The sequence below is a fragment of the Dama dama genome, chromosome 11, assembly GCF_033118175.1.
Source record: "Dama dama isolate Ldn47 chromosome 11, ASM3311817v1, whole genome shotgun sequence".
Lineage (NCBI taxonomy): Eukaryota > Metazoa > Chordata > Mammalia > Artiodactyla > Cervidae > Dama > Dama dama.
Window position 1 is genome coordinate 18,593,585 of NC_083691.1, and position 26,108 is coordinate 18,619,692.

Below are 26,108 nucleotides of genomic sequence, written 5' to 3' on the forward strand. Positions count from 1 at the left end.
TTCTCTGTGGCAGCAGACTGATTCTCCTATGCATTAAGTGATGATCAGCAGCATTTAGGCTTCTATTCACAGGAGTTAGTAGCAACTCCTCACTCCCACCTGAGTCTTAACAACCAAAAACACTATCTCCAGAACTTGCCAAATGTCCCTGGTGGGTAAATTCACCTGACTGAGAACCACTGATCAAGACTTATATGTCCATATATACAATATTCCACTCCATTTCACTCTTCAGAAAGAACTCTTAGCTTCAAGCTTACATTTTAATGGCAAAAAAAATGCAAAAGTCAAGTTTTAAAATGTTATTGCATTTTATTGAGGAGGGCATCAAAATTACAGATCAGGTTGAGTTTTGTCCATGACAGATCTACCCTCCTCCCTCCTAATTTACACTTATCAAACTGTACAAATTCCTCAAAACACTGATCTTTTAGTCAGTGACTATGTTATTTAGAGCTAAATGTGTTTCACACAATTTCATCTGGAGTCACACCATCTGGATTCCTTGCTCTTCCAAACTCAGTTTTGTGACATCAATCAAGTTACTTAACTTCCTCATGTCCCTGTTTTCTTAACACAGTGGGTATATCAAGTTCTTAAAGCAGTTCCTGGCATATAGTAAAAGCCCTGTAAATGTCAGCTATTACCTATTATCTTAACTACAAGCCTATAAAGACAAGCATCATCTTCACCAATTCATAGATAAAGAAACAGAGGCTGCAAGAAACTTGCCTAGAATCGCAGAATTATAAGGTTACAGAGCAGTGATCCTAAAACAGACAGTCTTGACTCCAGAGCCCATGATTTTTCAATCATGTCAGTAAGCTTACATTAAGACTCACTAACTATCAAGAACATACTGGTTTCTTACTTCAAAATAATAACTGGCACTAGACACATTTTCTTTAAGACATTCATTTAGAACACAACTGAGTTCAAATGTATTACGGAATTAAGATAACAAGATTTACATACCAACAGAGACTTTCGATTTCTATATATTTTATTTTCTATATATTTTAAATGATTCTTACTTTAAAAAATAAGAACACAGACCTTAACTCCTGAAATTGTTTAAACACTATACTGAAGCAATCTACTGAAATCAGTCTAATAAAAGACCATCAACAGAGTTGTTTGAGACAGAGGTTACCTTGTATACTGCATTCGCTTAGTGTCCAAGGTCACGGACTGTACATGATGTTTGTTCCCACGTCCCAGAAAGGCTCTGTATACCCCTTGGGTTTCTTCGATTTGCCCTTATCTCACACCCAAGTTCTTAATGACTCCTGAACACCTTACTCAATTTTTTAACCACTGCCTTTCTGTCATACAACTTATTAATCATTTTTACTTAAACTTTACCATTTCCAACATTTCTTAATAGGATCACCAATGACTTTTTCATCACCTCTTCCTAAAGGCATTTCACTGAAGTCGTCAGCTTTTCAACATTTTTCTTTTTTTTGGACTGTATATATTATTTTTTTATTGAAGTAAAGTTGAATTAAAATGTTGTGTTAATTACTGCTTACAGCAAAGCGACTTAATTCTAGATACACACGTACATTCTTTTTCTATGTCCTTTTCCATTATGGTTTGTCACAGAATATTGAATATAGTTCCCTGTGCTATACAAAGTTGCTTTTAACATTTAACAACTAATGACATGTTCTTCAACCTAGACTACAAAAACTACTCATTTTAATGTTGGAAGTTAGAGCACAGGTGGAATGACTGGGAGCATATAACTTTAATAGTCCAAGAACACCAGAATTGGAAGAGACAGAAATTTTAGCCCAACTCTCTGGTTTCACAAATGACAAAGACAGATAACTTGGTGACAGCTTCCTCTCTAACTCCTCTTCGATTCTACCAAGAACTTGGCCTTGACCATTTGGGTCCCATTATCTCGTTTTCTCTTTAGATTACTTGCATTTCAACATTTTTTACTGCCTCCACAATTCAATATCCTCTCTCAATCCAGTGATTATCAAAAAGGTTGAGTTGTCCACCATGTTCATTTTGAGTTAATAGTCCAAATAATTCCACCCAAAACTTACTCTATCAAACAGAAAGAAAAGGCCAAGAATCTCTACTTATGACCCAAATCCTGCCTATCTTCTATGTTACTCTTTAACTACTAGCGTCCTATAACACGTCAGTGTCATCTGCTTCCTCCACACCAAATTCCTCTTCCTGTTTACCAGAGGGGAGCAAAAAGAGAAAACCTAATCTTAGCACTCATGTTCAACAATTTTAGATTTCATTTTCCTTTCCCCATTATTTTGATAGATTCCTTATTAAATCACTAATTTACCAATCATCAGACTTGTTCACTAACCAACCCTTCTTATCAGTTCAGATTACAAACTGGTAATTAGCACCCAAATTGTGAATTCCAGATGCTGCCACCTACACATCATTGAAAAATCTTCCCACTGTCAATCAAATAAGAAAAATTCCCTCTGACATTCTCTTACATAGTTCCTACCCTCTTACAGGCTTTTCTACAACAATAGCTCTACACATATCCTGTTCTTCACACAAACCCTTTTCCATGCATAAGGCCAATCCTGTATATTCCTTCTTCCTGTTCTGCCTGAAATATTGACACCCCCCACTCCCATCCTCCTCCTTCGATGCTCATTCCAAAAGTCACTTCTTGTAAAGCCTTTCCTGAGGTTTCTGCTTCCTTCAAACGACAGAGCATTTTGTTCAGAACTGTCTTCTGGGAATTACATATTTATATTTGAGTACTTTCACATGCACTCCTTTTTATAAATTACTGGAGGACAAAATCTCCAGTTCTCAGCTTTGTTCTTCCCCTGCTGCTTAGCACAGAGCCTTGAACATGCTAAGCTCTCAAACACAGACAACTTCAAGATGGGCTTTCTCGGGATTTTTTTTAAGTTGGCCATTAAGTCACAATTGGTTTCTTAAGCCATTTTACTAATAAAAATGTTTTATTTATACCCTGGCATCTGAACTTTTCTATTTCACTTAGTTTAAAAAACAGAAACAAAAAACCTGTCCTAATTTCAGGGGATCTGGCCTACTGAAATGATCTTCTTGGTTTCTTTCAAATCAGTTATCAACTAAGCAAACTCGCCTCCACTTAAGCCATCATAAAAACTAAAATTTATAGGAGCCAGAAAGTAAAACAAGTATTCCCAGTTAACTTGCTATAGAACAGGAAAAATTCTGTGGTCATTCTGAATTGCTGCAGGGTAAATAACAAACTGCAAAGAAGTAACAGCACAGAACAAGAGACTGAAATATGCTCTGAGAGCGCCCCAAAGTAACACCTGTACAGAAAAGCTTCTTGGTTAACAGTGGGAGTTCTTACAGTCTTCCTTGATGACACAATGGATGTTGCCTACAACTGCTACCACGTGCAACTGAAGTCTACAATCACTTTTAGAAGTTGGCAACTTTTTTTTAATACAAGCAATTCAGTTTAAAAATCCTACGTGCCTCTATGCTAGGCAGGGAGTGGAGAACAGAGATGAATATATGACTTTCTTAAAGCAAAAAATCTCAGTATGGTTTTCTCCACTTTGTACACACTCTCTGCATTGCTTCCTTTCCCCCTTTACCAGCTATTTTCATCAGCCTGATTTTGTTCAGATTGCCTATTATTTGTACTGGAAAAGGAGGTGAAAGAAAAAAAATCCTGCCCCACGAATCTGATGGAGCAAGGAAAAATAAGGTTGGGAGAGCAAGAGGCATTTTCCCCTCTAGTCCCTCTGAAAAATCACCAATCTACAAGATGTGTCTTTCAAAGCCCACCTAAAACATGTGTTAACACACACATCAAAAATTAGTAGTCCTCTTGTAAAAGTGGCACTGAAAACAAGTAAGGACATCAGATATTTCGTATTTTATTAGCAGACCTTTAAGAACATTCCGGATACAATAGTGGTACTGAAATTTGAAAACCTTACCTTACTAATCAAAAGATCATACAATGACAAAGCTAAAAATGTTCTCAGTAATAAGCGTGAATCATAGCAATCACCCTACTCCACCCAAAACCCACCCTTGCTAAGACCGGACAGTTCAAAACCTGGATAGCTTTCCCTGCTTGCTCTAAGCCAAAGAGGAATTCATTTCAACACCTCAGGGTTTAAGTGTAGCTATGTAGCAGCAAGGGAACGTTATCCCGTACTGAAATTCGCCAGGATACTTCATTCTTTTTATTTAGCTGTGCCTTTACCACATTTACCAAATTCTCCCCCTTCCCCGTCTTTAAGGAGGAAAAAGCTCAACAGCTACTCTACTTGAAAAACGAATAATCTATTCAGGTTTTCGAAGTAAATTTGCATTCCTAGGTTTGGGAGGAGAACCGACTTATACTGTCACTATCCAAAAGGTACCGCACTTTCTTTCAACGGAAGCCTGAGCCTATCAATTGATTAAATACATGTGAAGAAGGGTTCCCAGATCGCCTCCGTAAGCTGAGGAACGAGTTTCAGTCTGCTACCAACCTACTCGCACGTTTCAAAGTTATCTGGTGTGGAGCAATCCACTATCTAGGAAAGATCTACTTACCACTGGGGAGGGGGGAAAAAACCAAAAAGCTTCCTGATCTCAAGAACTGAAATGCACCAACCCACTATCTAGGAAAAGATCTACTTACCACTGCTGGGGCGGGGGGAAGCTTCTTGATCTCAAAAACTGAAATGCACCAACCCACTATCTAGGAAAGATCTACTTACCACTGAGGAGGGAGGTGTGGGGGAGGGAAAAAAGCTTCTTGATCTCAAGAACTGAAGTGACACATGAAAGAGGCCAAAGCTAACCACCTCAAACACAGCGGCAGACCATCAGGCAAGCCCCGGCCCCCATTCCGTTGCCATGAACATCCCGAGGGAGGGGCTTACACAAAGTGTGGGGGGGGGGGGGGGGGGCTCCGCCGCCGTCCCCCGTGCCCCCAACTTCTCCCTGCACACGGAGAAGGTCCACGGGACTCACCAGGACCGTGGTGCAGATGGACCTCAGCTCGGACTCCACTTTCTCCCGGTAGTCCTTGATCAGCTGCAACTTCTTGTCCGAGGTGTCGGTCTTCTGCTCGATGCTGGAGATAACCCTCCAGGCGGACCGGCGGCCCCCGACCACGTTCTTGTAGGCCACCGAGAGCAGGTTGCGCTCCTCGTTGGACAGCTCGGCGCCCTGCTCCGTCACGGCCTTCATGCAGGTGGCCATGTCGTCGTAGCGCTCGGCCTGCTCGGCCAGCTTGGCCTTCTGGATCAGCTCCGTCTTCTCCATGGGGGCCGGGGGAGCGGACTGCGAGGTGGAGCGCGGACCCGGGGGGCTGGCGGGGGGAGGGGGGACGCGGCGAGGAGGCCTGAGGGCGGGCGCCGGGGGGCGGCAGGAGGGCGGGGGCGGCGCCGTCAGACAATGCGCCCCGCCGCCCGGCCGCCCCTTTTGTCCGTCTCAGCGCGCGCGGCCCAGTTGAATTTCCCTCCCCTCGCCCACGCTCCCCCCACCGCGGGACGCCCGGGAGGGCCTGGGGGGTGGGGGGCGCCCGCCGAGCCGGGCGGCGCGGCGTGAGGAGAAGCCGAGGTGAGGTGAGGCGGGGGTGATGAGCCCGGCCCGCCCGGGGCCCAAGATGGAAGCAGCCGTTGGCCCGCACCTTCCCGCCGGAGCCTGTCCCTGAGGAGAGCGGGCGTCGAGGCCGGCCGCTCTCTCCCCCTGCCCCCCCACCCCGGGGAAGGCCTCCCGCCGGACTCACTGGCCCGGCCGAACCCCCGAGGAGGGATTTCCCACCCCCCGCCCCCGGCCCCGCGCCCCGGGGCGACCCCGGCGCTCACCTTCACGTCTCCGCGGCCGCGGCGCGAGTCCCACCACTTGGATCCCTCTTCTGGCTTTAGCCGAGGACCCTCCCGTCTCAGCCTACCTCGGAGCCGAGAGGCGGGGCCGCCGAGCGGCCCGGCCCTCGCGGCCGCCCACCTCCGCCAATGTCGCGCTGAGATATCCTTGAGAGTTCCGCCTCCCTCCCCGCCTCTGGCCAATGAGGACTGAGCGCGCGGAAACGGGGGTGGGGAGAAGGGGGCGGGGCGGGAGGGGGAAGGGGAGGCTAGGAGGGTGGGTCGGCTTGGGCAAGTTCGGTTGGCCGGCAGGCTGCGGCTTCGGCCACGGGGTTTCCTCCAATTAGATCCAGGGTAAAAGGACGTCACTGTTACCATGGCAATGCTGTTACCAACGCCCCTCATCCTCCCCGCCACCCCCGGCACTCGTGGGCGCGGCACGGGAGCCGGGAGGCTCGCACGACCTCTCCTGCGGTGGCCGGGTTCTCCTGCTGCAGCGGCGTTGCAGACGGTTCACTGCATCTTGTGGGCTCCCCATGCAGCTGCGGCTCTCGTCGGCCCGGGTGAGGTCGGGCCTGGGAGGGTGACACCATCGGCTGCTTTGTTACCCAAGCTCCTGTCTTTCCTCCACCTTCCTATTCGTGACAAAGGTTTGGAGCTCAAGACAGTGAACCCAGCCTTTAATGACGTTGCGATGGGGACCGTGAATTAGAAATAATCCCATCCCCATTAAAGAGGAATTAGTTCCTGGAGTGGCATAAGCTTGGGTTTTACACGATACGTTCGTTTTCAGACGGGCACCTAAAACCTGAAATTTCCTTGGAAAATACCCTCCCAAAAAAGTCCAGGCATTGCCAGATATTATGATTTTCTTTAAAGTGGGAAATGACCTTAGGGATAATTGGGAGAATAACATGCATTTAATCCCCACCCCCTAAAGCAACTGTTTTTATATTTCTTTCCAGACTTTCCAGGTCACGCATTAAAATACTTATTTTTCACATCACTGCTGTCTTACATGTACATGCTTTTTATCTTCTGGTATTATTTTTGGGAGGACAGTCGAAAAGCTAAACTTCTCTCCCTAGATGTTGACTGCTGACTTTCCCTTGTGAACACCCTTCTGAAATGAGAGCGACCGCCTCAGATGGCTTCTATTCAGGGTCATCGCCAGCCCTTTCCCTTCCCTTTAAACGGGGCGCTCCCCTCCTGCCACTCCCTTCTCTCCGGAAAGTTCCCAGTGCCAGACTCCAAATAAGGTGGCAGTCCTGGGTGTCTGGAGAGTGGTCTTTGTGCCATCTGGGCTCACAATGCCACTATTCCAGTTCCAGCACATCCAAGGGAAAACAGATCATTGAGAGCAAAGAATGCCACAGCCAAGAAAGAATTTCACATTCTAAGTGGAGGTCTTAGAAGCAGATCTGGAGACTCTCTAGAATGGAAGATCTGAGCACTGAGAGAGAGCAGGAGAAGGTGCGAACTTTCCAGAAATCTAAACTCCCTCCCGGCTGCCCCTCCCTATCCTGACTTGTAAAGGTTGCTTTGTGCTTTGACAGACAGGAGAGGCCTGGGCTGGAAAGGACTTGCGTCTTAGTGCAGAAATGCCTTCCTGTGTTCCAGCGTTCTAATGGAGGTCCCTGCTGTTATTTCTGGAATCCCTGGGGCCAGGCTGTAGACACACGAGTGTTTATGGCTATGTGGGCTGGGGTGGAGCCGGACACCAAGAAATCCCCATGGAAAGAATTTGCATGTGCAAGGGCAGATAAAATGCTTTCTGTATGACCAGTGCATTTCAAGCTTACTGGAATTAGAGACAGTTCAGGCCAGAGGAGAGACAGCCCAGCAGAGGTGAGTGGGGAATGGAGACCTAGGAACAGGATGGTCAGGAGATAGAACCTCTGGTAGGGAGGGAGGGTAAGAGCAAGAACACTAATTCTTTATCAGAAAGCCTGGACGGTACTGCCATCTCCCGAGGTGACCTTGGGCAAGGTTTACTTCTCTCTGTAACTCAGTCTTTACAGTTTCTGCTTTCATCCAATCAGATATTTATTGAGCAGCAACTCATATAGTTACAATCACCTGAACTCATGGGTAAAAACTGCTTGGAAGCAATGGCACACTATAAAATTATGTTTCATCAGGGACCAGAGGGGTAGGTTAAATCTAAAGTCCTCTGCCCCTGAAAGAACTTAGAGAAAATTAAAGCTCTGGGGACTTGAAGCCCCTGGACACATAAAGAGCTAATACTTATTGAGTGATCACATGTGTCAAACGCCGTTTTAAGTCTTTTGCAAGTCTTAACCCATTTAATCTGCTTAAAGCCACTATGAAGTAGGTAGTACAGTAAGTCCCCTGCCTACAAACCTTCAAGTTTCAAACTTGCGAAGATGTGAATGTGCCTTTGACGAAGGTCAGGCGTGAGTGATACTGCAGCTTGTCTTCCGTCTTCTATTGACGATCCTTCAAGTCTGCCACCTCCTTCCTCTGGTCAGTAACTCTTCTTGCCTGTTCCCGCGATGCCAGCCCTTGTATGCCAGCTGTTGTACTGTACTCCTGTACTTTTCAAGGGACTGTCCTGAAAGATTAAACATGTTTTATTATTTGTGCTTGATTTGTATGTATCATTTGTGTGAAAAGTATTAAAACCCATTACAATACAGTACTATATAGCCGATTGAGTTCGTTGCGTAATTGGGCTAACTTTGTTGGCTTTATGAACAAATTGGACTTATGAATGCACTCTCAGAACAGAACTCACTCATATGCAGGGGACTTACTCTACTCTTATGATCACCTTCTCCATTTCACAGATAAGGAAACTGGGGCACAATGCTTGGATCGAGCACAGAGTGGAAGAGCTAGCAATGGCAGAGCCTGGATGGATGTACACCTATGTGCACTGCCTGGTAACCAAAGCCCATCCCTGTAATGGATGCTCACTGCTGTAGGGACTCTAGGAAAGACCACACTAGTCTCTGTTCTCTAAGAGTTTCATCCTAGCTTAATATAAAAGGTGTTAAACATCCATATTCAACATGCTGGGAAGAACTCTAGGGAACAGAGAGCTAAGAAAGAAGGCATCGAGTTCTTACTTTATCTGTTTGATGTTCTTGTTATTTTTTCTAAATTGCTTGGTGAGAAGAAGCTGCTGGGGGGAACACACTGAGCTTGAAGCCAGAAGATCCTAAATCCCAGCTCTGCTACTTATTTGCAGTTTGACCTTGAACTTCCCAGGTGGCTCAGTGGTGAAGAATCTGCCTGCCAATACAAGAGACATAGGAGATGCAGGTTCAATCCCTGGGTCAGGAAGATCTGCTGGAGAAGGAAATGGCAACCCACCCCAGTATTCTTGCCTGAGAAGTCCCATGGACAGAGAAGCCTGATGGGCTACAGTCCACCGGGTCCCAAAGAGTGAGACACGACTGAACCACTAACATTTGACCTTAACCACTGGCAGTTTTCTAACCTGTAAAAGCATTCCCTACCCCAAAGAGGTCCTGGAGCTATCCCACAGGAAACGTTAGGCATACAGCAGGTATTCAGTAAATATTGGGGGTTTTTTTCCCTTCTTTCCCTCTGCTTGGTGGTAGAGTGCAGGGGAGGAAGGGAAGTGCCGGTCCTATTATAAGCCTCAGAGCCTTATAAAAAGTTAGTAAAGGCTTATCTCTTGAATCACTGTTGTAATTAGTGAAGTTAATGGTCTGCAGAATGGCTACACTCAGTGTACACTTCGGAATGAGTGAGTACTTCTGGTTGAGCTTACTCTCATAAATTGTTTCAGTGGTTTATTTGCCCAGAGCAGTGGGTCATCCAGAGGAACTTCTTCCTCTCCGGCCTTGTGGCAGGTATTTCACTGACAAACATGTGAGTGGGACTTTTCATTGCAGATTTCCATATAATCACCATCAGTGCTTCTGTTGAGAGGGTGGTTGAAAAACTGCTTGACTGTCCACTCCACCGGGAGGGGCTAAATGAGATTCACTGAGAGCCAGGACAGTTTGGTCAGGGCAGGGTCTTCCCACACATTTCCTGGCTGAGGGCTGGGGTCAGGCTAATGAAACTCAGTCTCCCATCAGCCCTGCAGCGAGTGAAGCTCATTCTTGCCATCTGCAGGCATCCGTCTGTGCTTGTGGGTGTCCCGATTCTGGCACCTCCTGGACACCCATGGGCTATTTATTGTTTTCCAACTCTCACTGTGTGTTCTTAGGGAGAAATATCTAATCAAATCATTCCGTCATTAAAAAACAGATAAGTCTTCCGGCAACAGTTCTGCTACGATTTGCATTTTAAACGAAAGAAAGCTCTCACATTTGAAGAATAAAAGTTCACTGGTAGGGGAATTTCCTGGTGGTCCAGTGGGTAGGACTCAGCACAAGCCATGTAGCATGGCCAAAAAAACAAAAAAGTTTACTGGTAGAATTTCAGACATTTTGAAGCAACATTTGGTCCACTAGCCTTTTGGGGAAGGACTTTGGCATTCTGACATTTCTCCAGCATTTCCTATATATCAATAAGTTACTTAAAAAAAGATTGCTTTTGTAATGATAATAGTGATGATAACAGTATTGTTTAAAAATGTCACAGCAAAAAAAAAAAAAAAATGTACCCATCATGGCTTCCCTTGTAGCTCAGTTGGTAAAGAATTTGCCTATAGTACGGGAGACCTGGATTCAATTCCTGGGTCAGGAAGATCTCCTGGAGAAGAAAATGGCAACCCAGTCCAGTATTCTTGCCTGGAAAATCCCATGGACAGAGGAGCCTGGCGGGCTACATACAGTCCATGGGGTCGCAAGAGTTGGACACGACTTAGAGACTAAACCATCAGCACACATCATATTAAAAATGAAACAATACATAAATGTACAAAAGAGAGTAAAAAAAGAACCTGTAAAGCTGTCTCTGCAAGGGGACCATTGCAGGCATTTTGGGAACCTCTTTCTAGACACAGCTGCTGGTTTCATTTGGAGACATGCTTGTGGTCTTACATGTGTAAGATTATATTCTTCACTTTCTTCAGGGCAATGGTTAATTTTATGTGTCAACTTGGCTGGATCACAGTGTGCCCAGTATTTGATCATACATTATTCCAGATGTTTCTATGAGAGTGTTTCAGGGAGAGATTAACATTTAACTTTGTGGACTCTGAGTAAGCAGATTGCTCCCTTTGATATGGGTGGGCCACATCCACCAGTTGAAGGCCTGAATAGAATAAGAATGATCTCCCCCGAGCAAAAGAGAATTTTCCAGCAGACGGACTTTGTACTTGCTCTGTAACGTCAGCTCTCCCTGGGTCTCTCACAAACTTCAGACTCTAACAGAAATACAGTTTCTCCTAGATCTACCCCCTACAGGCTGATCCTGGAAATTTTGGATTTGCTAATTCCTTGAACTAAATCTCTCTATATATCTTACTATATATGCATGCACGCATGCGAAGTCACTTCAGTCATGTCTGACTCTTTGAGAATTTATGGATTGTGGCCTGCCAGATTCTCCAGGCAAGAATACTAGAGTGGGTTCCCATGCCCTCCTCCAGGGGATCTTCCCAACCCAGGGATCAAACCTGAGTACCTTTGTTCTGCCTTGGCAGGTGGGTTCTTTACCACTAGCGCCACCTGGGAAGTATATATATGGTGGTGACAATGCAGGAGACACAGGTTCAATCCCTGGGTTAGGGAGATTCTCTGGAGAAGGAAATGGCAACCCACTCCAGTATTCTTGCCTGGGAAACTCCATGAACAGAGGGGCCTACAGAGGAGCAGGCTACACAGTCCACGGGGTTACAAAGAGTCAGACATGACTGAAGTGACTTAGCATACCTATATATCTTATTATTTTTCTCTGGAGAATCTTGATTAATACTTTCATTCAACAAACGATATCTTTTACTGGCTTTAAGTGTTCATCCGTGACATTAGATTCACCTCTGAGCTTCCTGAGAGCTAGGGTTTTCTTCTTTGATCTTGTATCCATAATGCCCTCGCAACGAAGGTGAGCCACCCTCCTCTGCAGGTGAATAAACTGATGCCCAGGGAGGTTAAATTACCAGTCTCAATTGCTAAACTACAGAGGTAAGATTAAAATACAAGTCTGGGTGACTTCAATCTTCTACAACAATAAACAAGACTGCACTACCTGCCATGGAAGATGAAAACTCCAGTGTTTGCTGGCCTGGGAACAATGTTTAGTTATCTGAGGCTCGTGGGTGGCTAAGTATATATCTGCTGGTGAGTCAGCGGTTGGTTTTATTTTCATGTGGAAGCCTCTGTTTTTACTCTCAATGTCTCTGCAGGGAGCGGGTACCTCTTCATCCTTTATCTGTCCCCTTTAATTAATTACATGTCCGTCTCTCCTCTCCTCTCCCCGCGCACCCGTAAGTCTGTGACCTCCAGTGGGCAGAGTTTCATCTGCTTTCCATGTCCCTGGTGACTGACTAATGGAAGACGTTCACAGAGGGTTTGTTTTGGGGCTTCCCTGGTGTCTCAGATGGTTAAGAATCTGCCTGCAAGGCAGGAGATATGGGTTCAATCCCAGAGTGGGGAAAATCCCCTAGAGGAGGGCACGGCAACCCACTCCAGTATTCTTGCTGGAGAATCCCATGGACAGTGGAACCTGGCGGGTTATGGTCCATGGGGTCGCAAAGAGTTGGACACAGCTGAGGGACTAACACATTCACACTTCACATTTTTGGGCCATTAAGGGTGACATCTCTGATACCAGCAATTGTTGATGCTGTGTGCTTACTTTGTTTCCACCGTATATGAAATCACTAGAAGGTTAGTAAATTCTCAGAGGAAAGCATGTGAAGCAGAGCTGTATACCCCTCAGGGATTCCATGAACATGGAATTGCATCCACTTTGACAAGCACACCAAGAACCTTGAGGTTGACCCCAAAGGGACCTGAACATCAGAAAATGTCCTAAAGTTTCCGCACTGATGCTCACCCATGGAGGAGTGAATGAGCTCTCCAAGGAGCTGCCCACCCCTGACTCAGGCTCAGCTTCCTATCTGTTCATTCAACAAAATATCAAAGGGTCTACCCTGGGCCAGACATGACCCTTGGGGCTGGGATTCCAAGAAGAATGAAGACAGAGCGTTTGCCTGGTGAGAGCCTGATGGAGAGCAGGGAGGTGGGACAGCTCAGAGGGGCGGCAGGGAGTTCTCACTGGCTTCTCAGTTCTCAGCTGCTCAGCGACCTGACTTCCCAGCCACAATGGTTTCGAAGTGACTGTTCAGAAAGTAGAATTCCTTTCAGAATAGAACTACTCCTGAAAGCCCCTCTGAAATCCACTCGACCTTCTTTCTCATCAGATGATTCACAGCAGAGGAAGCGCTGGGGCTCCAGGGCCAGCCCGGGCCTGTCCCTGTGGCCTGACCTGGGAGCTGGTCTCCATGGAAGGTCTGTGCAAGGCAATCAGTTGACAGGTAGAGACGACAGACCTATGAAAAATTATGAGCTTGCCATGCTGACAGCACACTCGTGAATGTGGTGGGCTTTTCTAAAGCCCACCAGACTTTCTGTAAAAGGTGTGGCAAGCACCAGCCCCACAACGTGACCCAGTGCAAGAAGGGCAAGGAGTCTGTATGCCCAGGGAAAGTGGCGTTAGGACAGAGAGCAGAGTGGCTGTGGTGGGCAGACGAAGCCAATTTTCTGGAAAAAGGCTAAAACTGCAAATATTGTACTGAGGCTTGAATGCGTTGAGCCCAACTGGCAGATCTGAGAGACTGCAGGCTATTAAGAGCTGCATGCATTTTGAGCTGGGAGGAGATAGAAGAGTAAGGGCCAAGTGATCCAGTTTTGAGCTTCCTATTTTGTTTTATTGTGAAAATAATACAAATCTGAGATTGTTTAATTTTAAAACAGAAAGCCCAAGAGGCTGGTGCCTTTTAATGGAAGGGTGCGCAATCCATATGTCTTAGGCAGGTCTAGGTATGTAGTAAGAAGCCTCAATTACCACCAAAAATGCTCACTATGTTCTTATTTTTTTTGCTGTTGTTGCTCATGTCAACTATATATATGTATATATATTAAAAATATAAACACTGTGTGTATGTAGATACAGTGTTTAGATTTTTTTTTTAAGTTTGGGTACATAAAGAAACACATCTTCAACCATCTCCCAAATTATGACTCATCTGCAGACAATTCAGGACAGTTGAATGGATGAATGAACACACAACAGCCGGAGAACAATGCACACAGCACTGATTGTGTGGCTCTCACAATGAGAGCTATGGGAGTGGAGAGCAGGGAGACATGAGTGTGGGCCAGAGCCATTGCAGAGGACGTCAGGGTTCGAAAGGCTCCAGAGAGAGGGGGGTCGTGGTAAAAGGGGGGTGCCACCCAGATAATGATGGTGTGGATACCCATCTTCCACTGTCCCGGTGGAGGCCTCTGGAAGGACAGGGAGGCCATAGCGTCTCCTCTTTGAAAGGGAGTCAGCTTTGGACGGACCTGAGTCCTGAGAAGGGGGTTCTGGACAGAAGGCTGGAGTGCAGACCATCCGAGGAGGGCTTGGCCTCCACGGTGTAGAGGTAGACCCTTGTCGGTCTCTTTACCTCCCTCTGCGTAACAGCCCAACCACACAAGCAGCTTAACAAGTGCATGGCGAGTTGGGGAGACTGGTTCCATTAATGTCCTGGGCTGTTGGGCAGGGCTGATCTCATAAAAAATGCAGGTCTCTGCTTTACTTTCCTGCTTAAAACCCTTCAGCTTCATTTAACTGCAGCTCAACGTAGTGGTCGGATTCAGAAGCCAGATGGCCTGGCTCTGCTACCCACAGGATAGGGGATCCTGGGAGGTTAGTTAAGTGCATGGAGCTTCACTCTCCCCACTTGTAAGACAGGCTAATGACCTAGCTCCAAGGTTGTTATCAGGATTCAATGAATTTATAATAGAAGGCACTTTGAACAGTGACATGTAACTGACACCAGTGGTAAAGAACCTGTCTGCCAATGCAGGAGACCTAAGCAATACAGGTTCCATCCCTGGGTCTGGAAGTCCCCTGGAGAAGGGAATGGCAACACACTCTGGTACTCTTGCCTGGCAAATCCCAAGGATAGAGAAGCCTGGTGGGCTACAGTCCATGGGGCTGTGAAGAGACAGACACGACTGAAGCAGGTTTGCACACAGCACACTCATATATGTGTTTGTTAGATGAATACAATCAACTGCAAATCCTTAGGAGAACTCACAAGGCCCCAGTGATGCCACCCCAGTTGCTCTTCTGTCTAATCTGTTGCTTCACCTGTGCTTTGGCTTCTTCTGAGCTCTTCTCCTTCACCTGGTTCATCTGTCACCTCCTGAGTCTGCAGAAATGACCGCCTCTTGGGGCTGTCCTTGGGTTCCTCTCCCCTCTCAGCAACGCGAGCTCCCCCATCCTGTGCTCTGCAAGCAGGAAGCATGGGACATCACTTCCCCACCCCCCGCACCAGGAAGATGGGGCTATATCTCTGTAACTTTGTCTCTGTAACTTGCCCAGGTAGCCCCAGTGCCCAGCAGAGCACTTGGTGGCTAGACTGGGTACCAAGAGATGGACAACTAAAGAGACAAATCGATAAGCGCTGGAAGGAGGAATCATGGACAAGTATACATCAGCCACAGGGCAGGGTGAACTGAGGATGAGGCTCAGGATGGCCCCGGGCTCTGGCCAGAGTCCAGACCCCAGCTGGAGGCACCTGTGACTCTCTGGGAGGGGCTAGAAGCCCCAGGGAACCCCTAGTGTCTCCCACTTCCCTCCATCCTGTCCAGCTCTATAGACAAACTCCCAGTTGCTCCTGAAGGATGGTGATTAAGAGAACCCAGTGAGGAAACTCAGGGATTCAGTGAAGGACAGGGCAGCCTGGTGTGCTACAGTTCATGGGGTCACAGAGAGTCGGACACAGACTTGGTGACAAGTGAAGGAAGTGTTGCAGAGGGAAATCCCTTTTGAAAATGAATAACCCCCTGATTTATTTGAACAGTTTGTCTTCTGGATTTCCTTAAAACCCAGGTAAGAAATTTAAGGACATCATGGTGTTGGTGGGGGTTTAGTCGCTCAGTTGTGTCCAACTCTTTGCGACCCCATGGACTGTAGCCTGACAGGCTCCTCTGTCCCTGGGATTCTCCAGGCAAGAATACTGGAGTGGGTTGCCATTTCCTTCTCCAGGGGATCTTCCCAACCCCAGGGATTGAACCCAGGTCTCCTGAATTGCAGGCAGATTCTTTACCGACTGAGCTATAAGGGAAGCCCCCAGGGACGTCATGTATCTAAACAAAATACATAAAAGCCTGTTCTATCAAAAGCCACCCCTGGAAGGAAGGAGCAGATGCTGCCTTGCTGTTTTTAATGGACCACGAAGCGCCTGGAGGCGGCCAGCGCTCTAATCAATGTGAATGAGCTAATGATCCCCTGTGCTCTCCCTACTCCTGGTTCTGAAATTCAGAGATGTGCCAGTCAGACTGATGAACCCAGGACCACTTTGAAGGATCCTATAGCAGCTGAATCGCCGAAATGTGTTCAAACAGAATGTGGTAGCAGCAGCTGCTATAGCTGTCAAGCAAGCTTCCTGAAATAAAGGGGAAAAGGCAGCAACAGCCTGTTGCTCTTGAGCCAATAGATTTAGAACACGGGATCAAGTAAGATGAAAAAAAATTACAGGAAGTCGCTGAAATGAGAACTTGGCTCACTGGGCCAAAGTAGGCAGTCTGGGGTCTTGGACAGAAAATTTCAGCTACCACACAGGCAGTCTCTGAAGGGTTAGGGATTGGGGGGCTGATGCTGAAGCTCAGCCAGGATGTGATGATGAGGGGGCAGGAATCTGGCAGCCCCTCTGCTCTCAGAAGTCAGGCCAACCCAGACGGAGTCATGAGGGGGCCACCAGGGTCCTTGGAGCCTCCGCACATAAAAGCACATTTAGTCACAAGGCCAAGAGGTGCTCAGAAAATGCATGCTTCCCTTTCCCTTCCTGAAGACCAGGGATGCAGTTTGGTCAAGGTTAATTTCTGAATCAGAGTCCTTAGTTTTAAATAACAAAAACTGATTCTGACTTAAATGTAAGACCATTACTCCTTACCAGTTGTGAAGAAGGCTGGGGAACCAGCCAGTCAGCCAAGATGGGCGGGCACTGGGGACAGTGTGCAGTCAGAACCATGGCCAAAATTTCACCGCAGACCTCAGCCAGAGGGATTCCCGTTGCTTCTGCAGCTGGGCCCCAGACCTTGGTCGGTCCCTACTGCACTGAATCTATGGACACCAGACCCTGGACCCTGGATACTGGGTTCATCCTCATAGAAATCCCAAGTCAGCTTTACCACTGCTCCCAGAAAGAACTCGCCACAAGCCCTGCTTCTGTGAGCCACTCACCCGAGATTCAAAATCACACTGTGGGGTTGCTGGCCAGGCCTGAGTGAAGTGCTGTGTCATGCTACAAGACAAGCTAGGAGGTTGGTATCTCAAGTATACAGCTTCCAAAGAGGAAAGAGGGCTATGCCTCCACCTCCCCTCCCCCATAAGATTCATAAAGTGAAGAATTCCTCCAACAAAAGAAGAGGCTTCAATGCTGGGTGGCTCCCAAAATAGCCCAGTCGCTTGCAATTACACTGGAGATTCAGGTCCACATGGTGAAGAAAAGCAAAAGCTGTTGCGGGAGGACGGCTGGTACATGAAATTAGGAGCCTGAGAGAAGCTTGAGCCTGCAGGGCTCTCATTTTTCTTTCTCTTGAAAAAAAGAGGCGGGAGTTGCTTTGCTGTCATCATTACCCCTACCTGGAAGGCTTGTCCCCATTCCAGCTTGACCTCCTCCCAGATCCACAAAGATCTCTCTCTGGTCCAAGATGCTATTTTACCTCTAGATTGCATCATACTTTTTAGAAATGAATCACTTTATTTATATATGACTTGTAAAGCTCCTCTAGGATGGATACAAAAATCTTATTCATTTAATAGTCAACAAACATTTATTGAGTGTCTGTGAGGCTTTGGGGAGACTGAGGGGACAAAGACAGGGCCTGTGCCTTAGAAAAGAAGGTCATTTCTGGTGCAGACGTGGAGGTGTGAGGCCTCCTGACCTGATTTAAATGGATCTCAAGGATTAAAATGTTCTTGGCCATTTTGGGGGTGGGGGTAAGTAGTGCCTCCTTCCAGAGAGAAGGAACAAGGTAGACAGAGGCAAGGAGTCGTGAGAAGTTGTGGTGTGTCTGGGAAACAGAGTGGGTGGGATGTGGGACATGTGCGACCCAGCAAGGGAGAGGGGGATACGGTTGCCAGTGAAGAGGGACCACATTCTGAGAAGCCTTGAATGTCTTTCTCAGGAAGGGGGCCGGTATCCTGAGACATCAGGGATCATCTGATACTCTTTTCTTTTATTCTGGTAATTCATATTTATATAACATAAAATTGACCATTTTAACCAGTTTGCAATTTAGGTTTCATTGGCATTAAGCGCACTCACATCACTGTGCGCCAGCTGCCACCGTCCATCTCCAGAACTTTCTGATCTTCCCAAACTGAAACTCTGTGCCCAATCGACAACAACTCCACATTCTGCCTCCCCCGACCCCCAGCCCAGGCAACTCCCATATACTTCCTGTCTATGTCATCAGATACTTTTATTTATTTGTTTTTAAATATTTATTTATTTGGCTGTGTCGGGTCTTTGAGGTGACACATGGGATCTTTAGTCGTGGCATGCAGACTCTTAGTTGCTGCACATGTGGTCTAGTACCCCGACCAGGGATCGAACGCCAGGCACCTTGTATTGGGATCATGGAGTCTCAGCCAGTGGACCACCAGGGACGTCCCTCATCAAATACTTCTAAGCAAGAGAATGAACTGATGGAATTTTCCGGAAGGATCCCTCTGCCTATGATATGAAAGATGGCTTAGAAGACTTAAGGTAGGAAGTAGCTGCAGAAAACTCCAGAAGAACCAAGAAGGCTGAATGGAGGCAATGCAATGGTGGCCAGACAGGCCGGGAAGACTAAATTTCAGAGATATTGATTAGATGTAGGAGTTGATTACGCCAAGGCATCTTTTTCTACTTTATGCTCTCTATATTGACCCCCACACCCCTTCCTGTGTGAGGAAGAGAGAGGATTTATGATCCTATAAAATTGATTTTTAAATAGCCCCTCTGACCCTATTGGCTCACAAATATTTCACAATTACAGCCCATGTAGATGGTGGAGTACGTTCCCACATCATTACAGTAGGATACGTGCTGTGACTTTGGAATAGATTTGATCACTGCACGCTTTGATCAATTTTATTAAAGAGAAATAATTTACAAGAATAGTTTGTGATCATTAAATGTTCAGTGGCAATTCAGAATGGTTTCTGTGCTACGAAAAATGATCCGAAGCTTGCGTTCAAAAGACAGCTGACTACTCATAGAGTCTGGAGTGGATCTCAGAAAAAACCTGGATTCCAGCCCAGCTCTGCCATTCACCAGCAGTGTGGCCCTGGGCAATTTGCTTAACCTCTTTGCATTTCTGTGTCCTCTTTAGTAAAGTGGCTGTTGATTAAATGAGCTGATTCCTATAAAGCACAGCAGCGTCTGCCCTACAGTAACTGCTTGGTTTGTGTGGCTATTGCTATGGCTGGAATGATAGTGATGATGGTCAGCATCATCACTTCTGAGGCCTCTTGCAGTGCTGAAACCCTGTGCCTGGCAGCTAGCTGTTCTTGGACGGAGATGGAATTGTCCATTCCCTGTGGTTCTGAAAGGAAGGACTTGCCCGCTCGCTGCAGGGTCTCCCTCCCTCCCTGAAAACTCAGCCTTAGCTGTTCTGCAGGAGAAAGCATTGCACATGATGCGTCTGCCAGCCTCACTCTCCAGCTTCTCACTTCTTCTCCCAACACGCTCTGGTTCCAGTCACCCTGCCCAGGTCTTCTTTAGCAGCTGAGATGTTTCCTTTCTGGTCCAGATGATGTCTGTATCTCCTGCCAGCTCTGGGAGCATAGGAGGTGGAGGACTCAGGCCCTCCTCGCTCTGCTGTCTTGGACCACAGCTGGATGTCTCCCCCCGCAGATCAGCTGTCCTGCCGGTCCTTTCTCAGAGTCTGCACACAGCCTCTCTCTGCCTTCCTTGGCTCTTTGAACTCCCCTTTGGTGCCCTTTTGAAAGGTGTATCCTGGTCACAGAAACTCATCTAAAGCCTTGGATGATGGGGCTTTGAGCTCTGAGCCGGCTGATGGTGTGTGAGCAGATGCAAGACTGCATCCAGGACAAAGCAGGGAACAGTGTGAACTCTGCTGAATGAGAAGATACTGGCAAGACAATGGATGAGACATGAGCTGGAGGCAGCTTTGAATCTCACAACAATAGGCAATGGCTTCAGTCTTGTCTGTGCACATAGGATTGAGCTCTTTGCCTGAGGGAGACCTATGCCTTCTTCTTCATGGTGTATAGTTTCAGATCATTTGTTTCATAGGCAAGATCCACAGGGTTGGGCATGTACCTAACTGACCGATTGATTAGAGAACCAAACATTTGTTGATGGAAAAAGCTTTAAGGTGTTTTAAAAAAAAAATTTCTCCTTGAGGTTAAACATCACAAATCTGAAAGTACTTTGGTTATGAGGCTTCAGGTTCTATATCCCCATATGTAGTTTAGTTTTCAGATCTTTACATCTCTCAGGGTCTTTAAAAAGTACTTTGTTGTTCACTATGTGCTTTGGTATTTCCCCAACTTGAGGGTAGAGGCAGTGTTTATCTCTTTCCCTGCACATAGAAGGTATTCAATAAATATTAATCTCAGGAATCTTTTATCGCAAAAATTATTCATTCCAGACAGTTTAACTTAGACTCTCCTTCATGTGGTCCCGGCCACAATCTGAGTCTTTGATTCAAGCACGTGAGACACCATAAGTGTTCACTGGCATTCTCCTTGATTCCAAGGTAGCTGACTAATGGTTGGGGATATGGTTCAGATATTAAAGGGATCAATGCTTCATCAGAAGCCCTTTTTACACCTGCCTTCACTTTGTAACCATTTCCGTGGTTTCTGATGATAGCAAGTATTTGTCTACTGTTCCTGATACAAGATTCTAGGCTCCTGACAAGCTTTCCAGAAAAGTTCAGGCAGGAAAACCACGACACTTTCCAGAGTTCTTTTAAGGTGAATTTCATCATGGGCCAGAATTTGGAGAACAAAGACCTATTCTCCTGGTTTGTAAGGAAGAATATCTCCAACAAACAGGAGTTCTTTCCAATTCTGCTTTGTTGAGTCTGACTTGAACACCGCTTCACTCAGACCAGGGCCCTCACTGTTGCTGGGAGGAGCTTCAGTGAGCCTCTCTCCGGGGTCTCCACCTTGGAACCCTGAGGTTACAGGAGGTCACATGGGGCCAATCTCAGTGTGTGTGTGTGCTGCAGGATAACGGTGTAGGTTATGGACCTACTGAAGCACATCTGTCCCCAGGAGTAAGTAGTTGTGGTGTCTAAGCCTTCTGAGCTTCCCAGGTGGCGCAGCGGTCAAGAATTCACTGGCCACTTTTCCGGTAAGCAGCCTGAGCTGACCCCTAAAAATGGTGCGCTATTCACTCGACCCAGAAAACCCCACAAAATCATGCAAATCAAGAGGTTCAAATCTTCGTGTTCACTTTAAGAATGCTCGTGAAACTGCCCAGGCTGTAAAGGGTATGCATATTCGAAAAGCCACCAAGTATCTGAAAGATGTCACTTTAAAGAAGCAATGTGTGCCATTCCATCGTTACAATGGTGGAGTTGGTAGGTGTGCACAGGCCAAACAGCGGGGCTGGACGCAGGGTCGGTGGCCCAAAAAAAGTGCTGAATTTTTACTACACATGCTCAAAAATGCAGAGAGTAATGTTGAGCTTAAGGGCTTAGATGTAGATTCTCTGGTCATTGAGCACATCCAAGTGAACAAAGCCCCTAAGATGCGGTGCAGGACTTAGAGAGCTCACGGTCGGATCAACCCCTACATGAGCTTTCCCTGCCACATTGAGATGATCCTTACTGAAAAAGAACAGATTGTTCCTAAACCAGAAGAGGAGGTTGCACAGAAGAAAAAGATATCCCAGAAGAAACTGAAGAAACAAAAACTTAGGGCCCGGGAATAAATGCCGCAGAAAATAAATGCAAATAAAAGTAAAAAAAAAAAAAAAAAAGAATTCACTGGCCAATGTGGGAGGCGCAGAAGACGCGAGATTGATCCCTGGGTTGGGAAGGTCCCCTGGAGTAGGAAATGGCAACCCACTCCAGTATTCTTGCCTGGGAAATCCCATGGACAGAGGAGTCTGGAGGGCTACCAGAGTAACCCGCCAGACTCCTCTGTCCATGGGGTCATAAAGAGTCAGACACAACTGAGCATGCACACATGCTAAGCCTCCCGAATGCCCCTTGTTGCTCCAGCTCCTCTTTGGGACTCTACAGATTCCCCCATACCTCTTTCCAGCCACCCCTTGCTCAGCCCTGGGAGTGGGGTGGGGAGAGGGATCCAGCCTGGCAGCTAAGGGGACCCTGACATGCTGGCTGGCTAAATACTTTGGATACCATTCCTGGGCAATGTGGTTTGATTCCAGTGCATCAGAGAGCTGCATTCGTGAGTTCACAGCAGTGGAAACTGTGCGTGAAAATTGCTTTAGGAGAGCGAAGTTGGCTGCTGCTGTGGGCTAATCCTTAGAGATGGGCTAGCAGCAGGGTGAGGACCTATTCAATGCTTGAGTCGTGTCTGTGAGAAGCCGTGGCTCTAGCTGTAGAGAACTGAGAATCTGCGGCAGAAATGATTAGGGAAATGGAGAGAAAAGAGAACGATGCTCCCTCATTGAAACCTCTCTACAGCTCTCCATCCCCTAGGATAAACCAAGCCCCTGGGCGTGTAGCATCAAGCCCCTGGTCCTGGTCCTTGCCTCCTCTATCCTCACTTCTAGCCAGCCTGCTGCCCTCAGCAACCCCCCCACCCAGCATTTAAAGGGTGGGGAGAACATAACCGAGGGTTTCAATCAAATACAGAGCAGAGAGATCAGAGATGGGGCTGAAAGGGAGGTAGAAGTGAGTACATGAGAGGCATACACAGATTTTATATTTACAGAGAGATCTATGAGTTATGTGTTACAGTAACTTGTCATTAATTGGGCTCTTTCTATATGCAAGATATTCATCTTCTGATCTTCTTGGCAATCCTCATATACTTCCATTACTATCTAGTGGGGATGTCATAGACACCACACAGTCTAGATCCATTTTATAGATGAGGACACCGAACTCAGACTAGTTAATGTGACGTTTGAGAGCTTCCAATTAATGGCAGCAGCAAGACTAGAACTCAGCTCTCCACATTTCCTAGTGTTGGGTCCCAGTCCCTCGGCTCACTTGTGCAAAGCAAGCCCTTGAGAACTGACACAGCTCCTTGTTTATTCAGGAATGAAATAGGCGATGAAAGGATACTCAGGATGAAGCAATCAGGATCTTATCTGAAGCTCAGAAAGTAAGTGGAACCCATGACTTGTTTTTCTTTCCTTCTTTCTTTTAAAAATAATTTTATTTATTTATTTTTTACTGTACTGGGTCTTCATTGCTATGCAGACTTTTTCTCTAATTTTGGCAAGTAGGGGCTACTCCCCAGTTGTGGTGTGCAGGCTTCTCACTGCAGTGCCTTTTTTTGTTTAAGAGCATGGCCTCTAGGTGCATGGGCTTCAGTAGTTTCGGCTCTCAGGCTCTAGAGCACAGGTTCAATAGTTTTGGTGCACGGGCTCACTTGCTCTGCAGCATATGGGATCTTCCTGGGCCAGGGATTGAACCCATGTCTCCTGCATTGGCAGGAGGATTCTTTACCCATGAGCCACCAGGGAAGTCCCCCATGGCTGGTTGAACAGATTTCCACTGCATAAGCATAATTTTTAGTTTGAAAAAAAAAAATTGCTTAGAAGCACCAAGACTCCTTCCAGGCATCTTCCAAAGTCCAATTCCGAGGCCTCCCGTCATCGGCTTGATCGTGGGGTCAGTTTGCACACAATCCACCTGCAGGGCATTGATTCCTCTCCCAAGTCTCCTGCTGACCTCACCGTCATGAGTGCGCTGCTTCAGGCCGGCTCCGGTTCTTGTTCAAAGTCACCCTCAGACACCATCGATCCCATCAGCATTCTTTTCAGGCTGCAGGCTTATTGGTCTGCAGAGAAAGCAAATATTGGAGGATTAGAAGCTGTGTGCTCCTGGCTTTTCTGGAAAGTGCTGGGCCCTGCCCCTGGTGGGGTTTGCAGAGATACAAGGAAGGGGCAGATGGAGGCTGACAGTTGGGCAGAGCTGGTGAGAAGGCCTTGCCTGTGTGAGTGGTCTCCGGATGACAGCCTCAGCCCTTAGAGCCTCCTTGGCTGCTGAGTCCTCCCCAGCAGCTCAAGGTTGTAACTGTACTTTCCTGCCCTTGGTTCATTCTTCTCTACTCCTACCCCAATACAGGAGCCATCTTTTTAACTGGAGCTCAATGAGCACCTCTTGGCACCGGTCTCAGATGTTGACTTTTGGGCATCCTAGTTGTGGGAGGCCGTGGGCTGTGCCCAGGTTGGGTGTCAGGCAGGCAAAATGCAAATCTTGGCTCTACCAGTTGCTAGCTGTGTGACTTTGAGAAAAGTTACCTGCCTTTTTTGAGCCTTTATTTCTGAAATGGGTGTAGACTCAATATCCAACTTGGTAGCCACTAATCTCATGAATGGGTTTCCTGATGGCTCAGTAGGTGAAGAATCCACCTGCACCCCAGGAGACATGGGTTCCGTCCTTGGTCTGGAAAGATCCCTTGGAGGAGGTCATGGCAACCCACTCTGGTATTCTTGCTGGGAAAATTCCTCGGGAGGAGGAACCTGGTGGGCTACAGTCCATGGGATTGCAGAGAGTTGGACATGACTGAAGCACCTGAGTGCCACATAGCACACAGCACAACCTCATGAGCACTCGAGATGTGGTTGGCTCAAACTGAGATGTGCTGAGAGTGTAAAATACACACAGGATTTCCTCCTCTGCCACATCCACAGTGACTGGAGATGCTGATGGGAGGGCTATTTTTCTTGCCCCAAGGAAGCCTGGGATGGATGCCTGCATAGTTCTGGAGAGGCCTTTATGGAAGGCCCTCTTCCCTGTCAGTCACACCTATGGGGGCACCAGAAGTCTGGGAGGCCAAGTGCATGCTGTGGCTGGCAGCCTCTTGGGGCCCAGCCTTGCTTGTACCTGGCATGCCTGTGGCATGGTATGAGAGAGAACATTCCATCTCCCATGCTCGTCATGGGTTGGGGGTGCCACACTGGGGAACAATGAGCTGTAGATGGTGCCAATGGAGTTTCTGGTTCTGGCACTTCCACCCACTGCCTGGGGCACCTTGGATAGGTACTCCTTCCAAACCTAAACTTCCTCATTTCTGAATTAGACTGGCCTCCCCAGGGATGTTGCTAAGTGATCTCCAGGCCTTTTTTATTTTTTTCTCCCTCCACTAGATGTTCCCTGGTTTATAGATTCATCATTCCAATCTCTGCCTTTGTTTTCACATGGCCATCTTTTCCCTGTGTGTCTGTCTTGACATGACATTCTTCTCTCTTATAAAGACACCCATCATAGTGGATTAAGGACTCATCCTCGTCCAGTAGGACCTCATCTAATTAATTAATTCTGCAAAGACCTTATTTCCAATTAAAGGCACATCCTGAGGTGCTGGGGTATAGGATTTCAACATATCTTTTAGGAGGACATGATTCAACCCATAACGCTGAAGCTGAGGCTCCAATCCTGTGGCCACCTGATACAAAGAGCCGACTCATTGGAAAAGATCCTGATGCTGGGAAAGATTGAGGGCAGGAGGAGAAGGGGGCGACAGAGGATGAGATGGTTGGATGGCATAACTGACTCGATGGACATGAGTCTGAGCAAGCTCTAGGAGATGGTGATGGACAGGGAAGCCTGGTGTGTTGTGGTTAATGGGGTTGCAAAGAGTTGGATACGACTTAGCGGCTGAACAATCCAACCGAGAACTTACCAGGAGGAGCTGAAATCAAGGTCTGTTCTTTGCTCCCTTGTTTGGCTACTTCCCTCTACTGAAAGTCACATCTTTCTCTCCTGTCAGCTACTCTGTCTAGGTTCTGATAATCATTCTTCCCCTTTGCCTTGGAACTGCATCCATCCCTTGTTGATTGCCCTAAGCCCTTGCCCATTACTTTGAAAATAGTTCTCAAGTAAGCTCTCCTTCAATTTCCTAATCTGTACATCTGTTTCCTGAAATAGTCTTACTACCCATCTACCTATCTATCCATTCATCATCCATCCATTCACCCATCCATCCACCCACTCACTCATCCATCCATCCACCCATCCA

The 26,108-nt window shown here is 47.0% G+C and overlaps 1 protein-coding gene across 2 annotated transcripts in view; it reads right to left on the reverse strand.

Moving 5' to 3' along the window:
* The window catches only part of YWHAQ (tyrosine 3-monooxygenase/tryptophan 5-monooxygenase activation protein theta), a 32,099-nt gene extending 26,136 nt beyond the window's left edge, over window positions 1-5,963 (reverse strand). The window contains exons 1-2 of one of the 2 annotated variants that reach the window (XM_061154797.1): window positions 5,817-5,963; window positions 4,978-5,317 (exon numbers count right to left, since the gene is read on the reverse strand). In XM_061154797.1, the coding sequence (XP_061010780.1) occupies window positions 4,978-5,271 (294 nt within the window). In that variant the 5' untranslated portion in view covers window positions 5,272-5,317; window positions 5,817-5,963. Of the gene's footprint in view, window positions 1-4,977; window positions 5,351-5,816 lie in introns of both variants that reach the window. The other variant, XM_061154798.1, reaches the window with a different exon arrangement.
* Window positions 5,964-26,108: the final 20,145 nt, after the last annotated feature.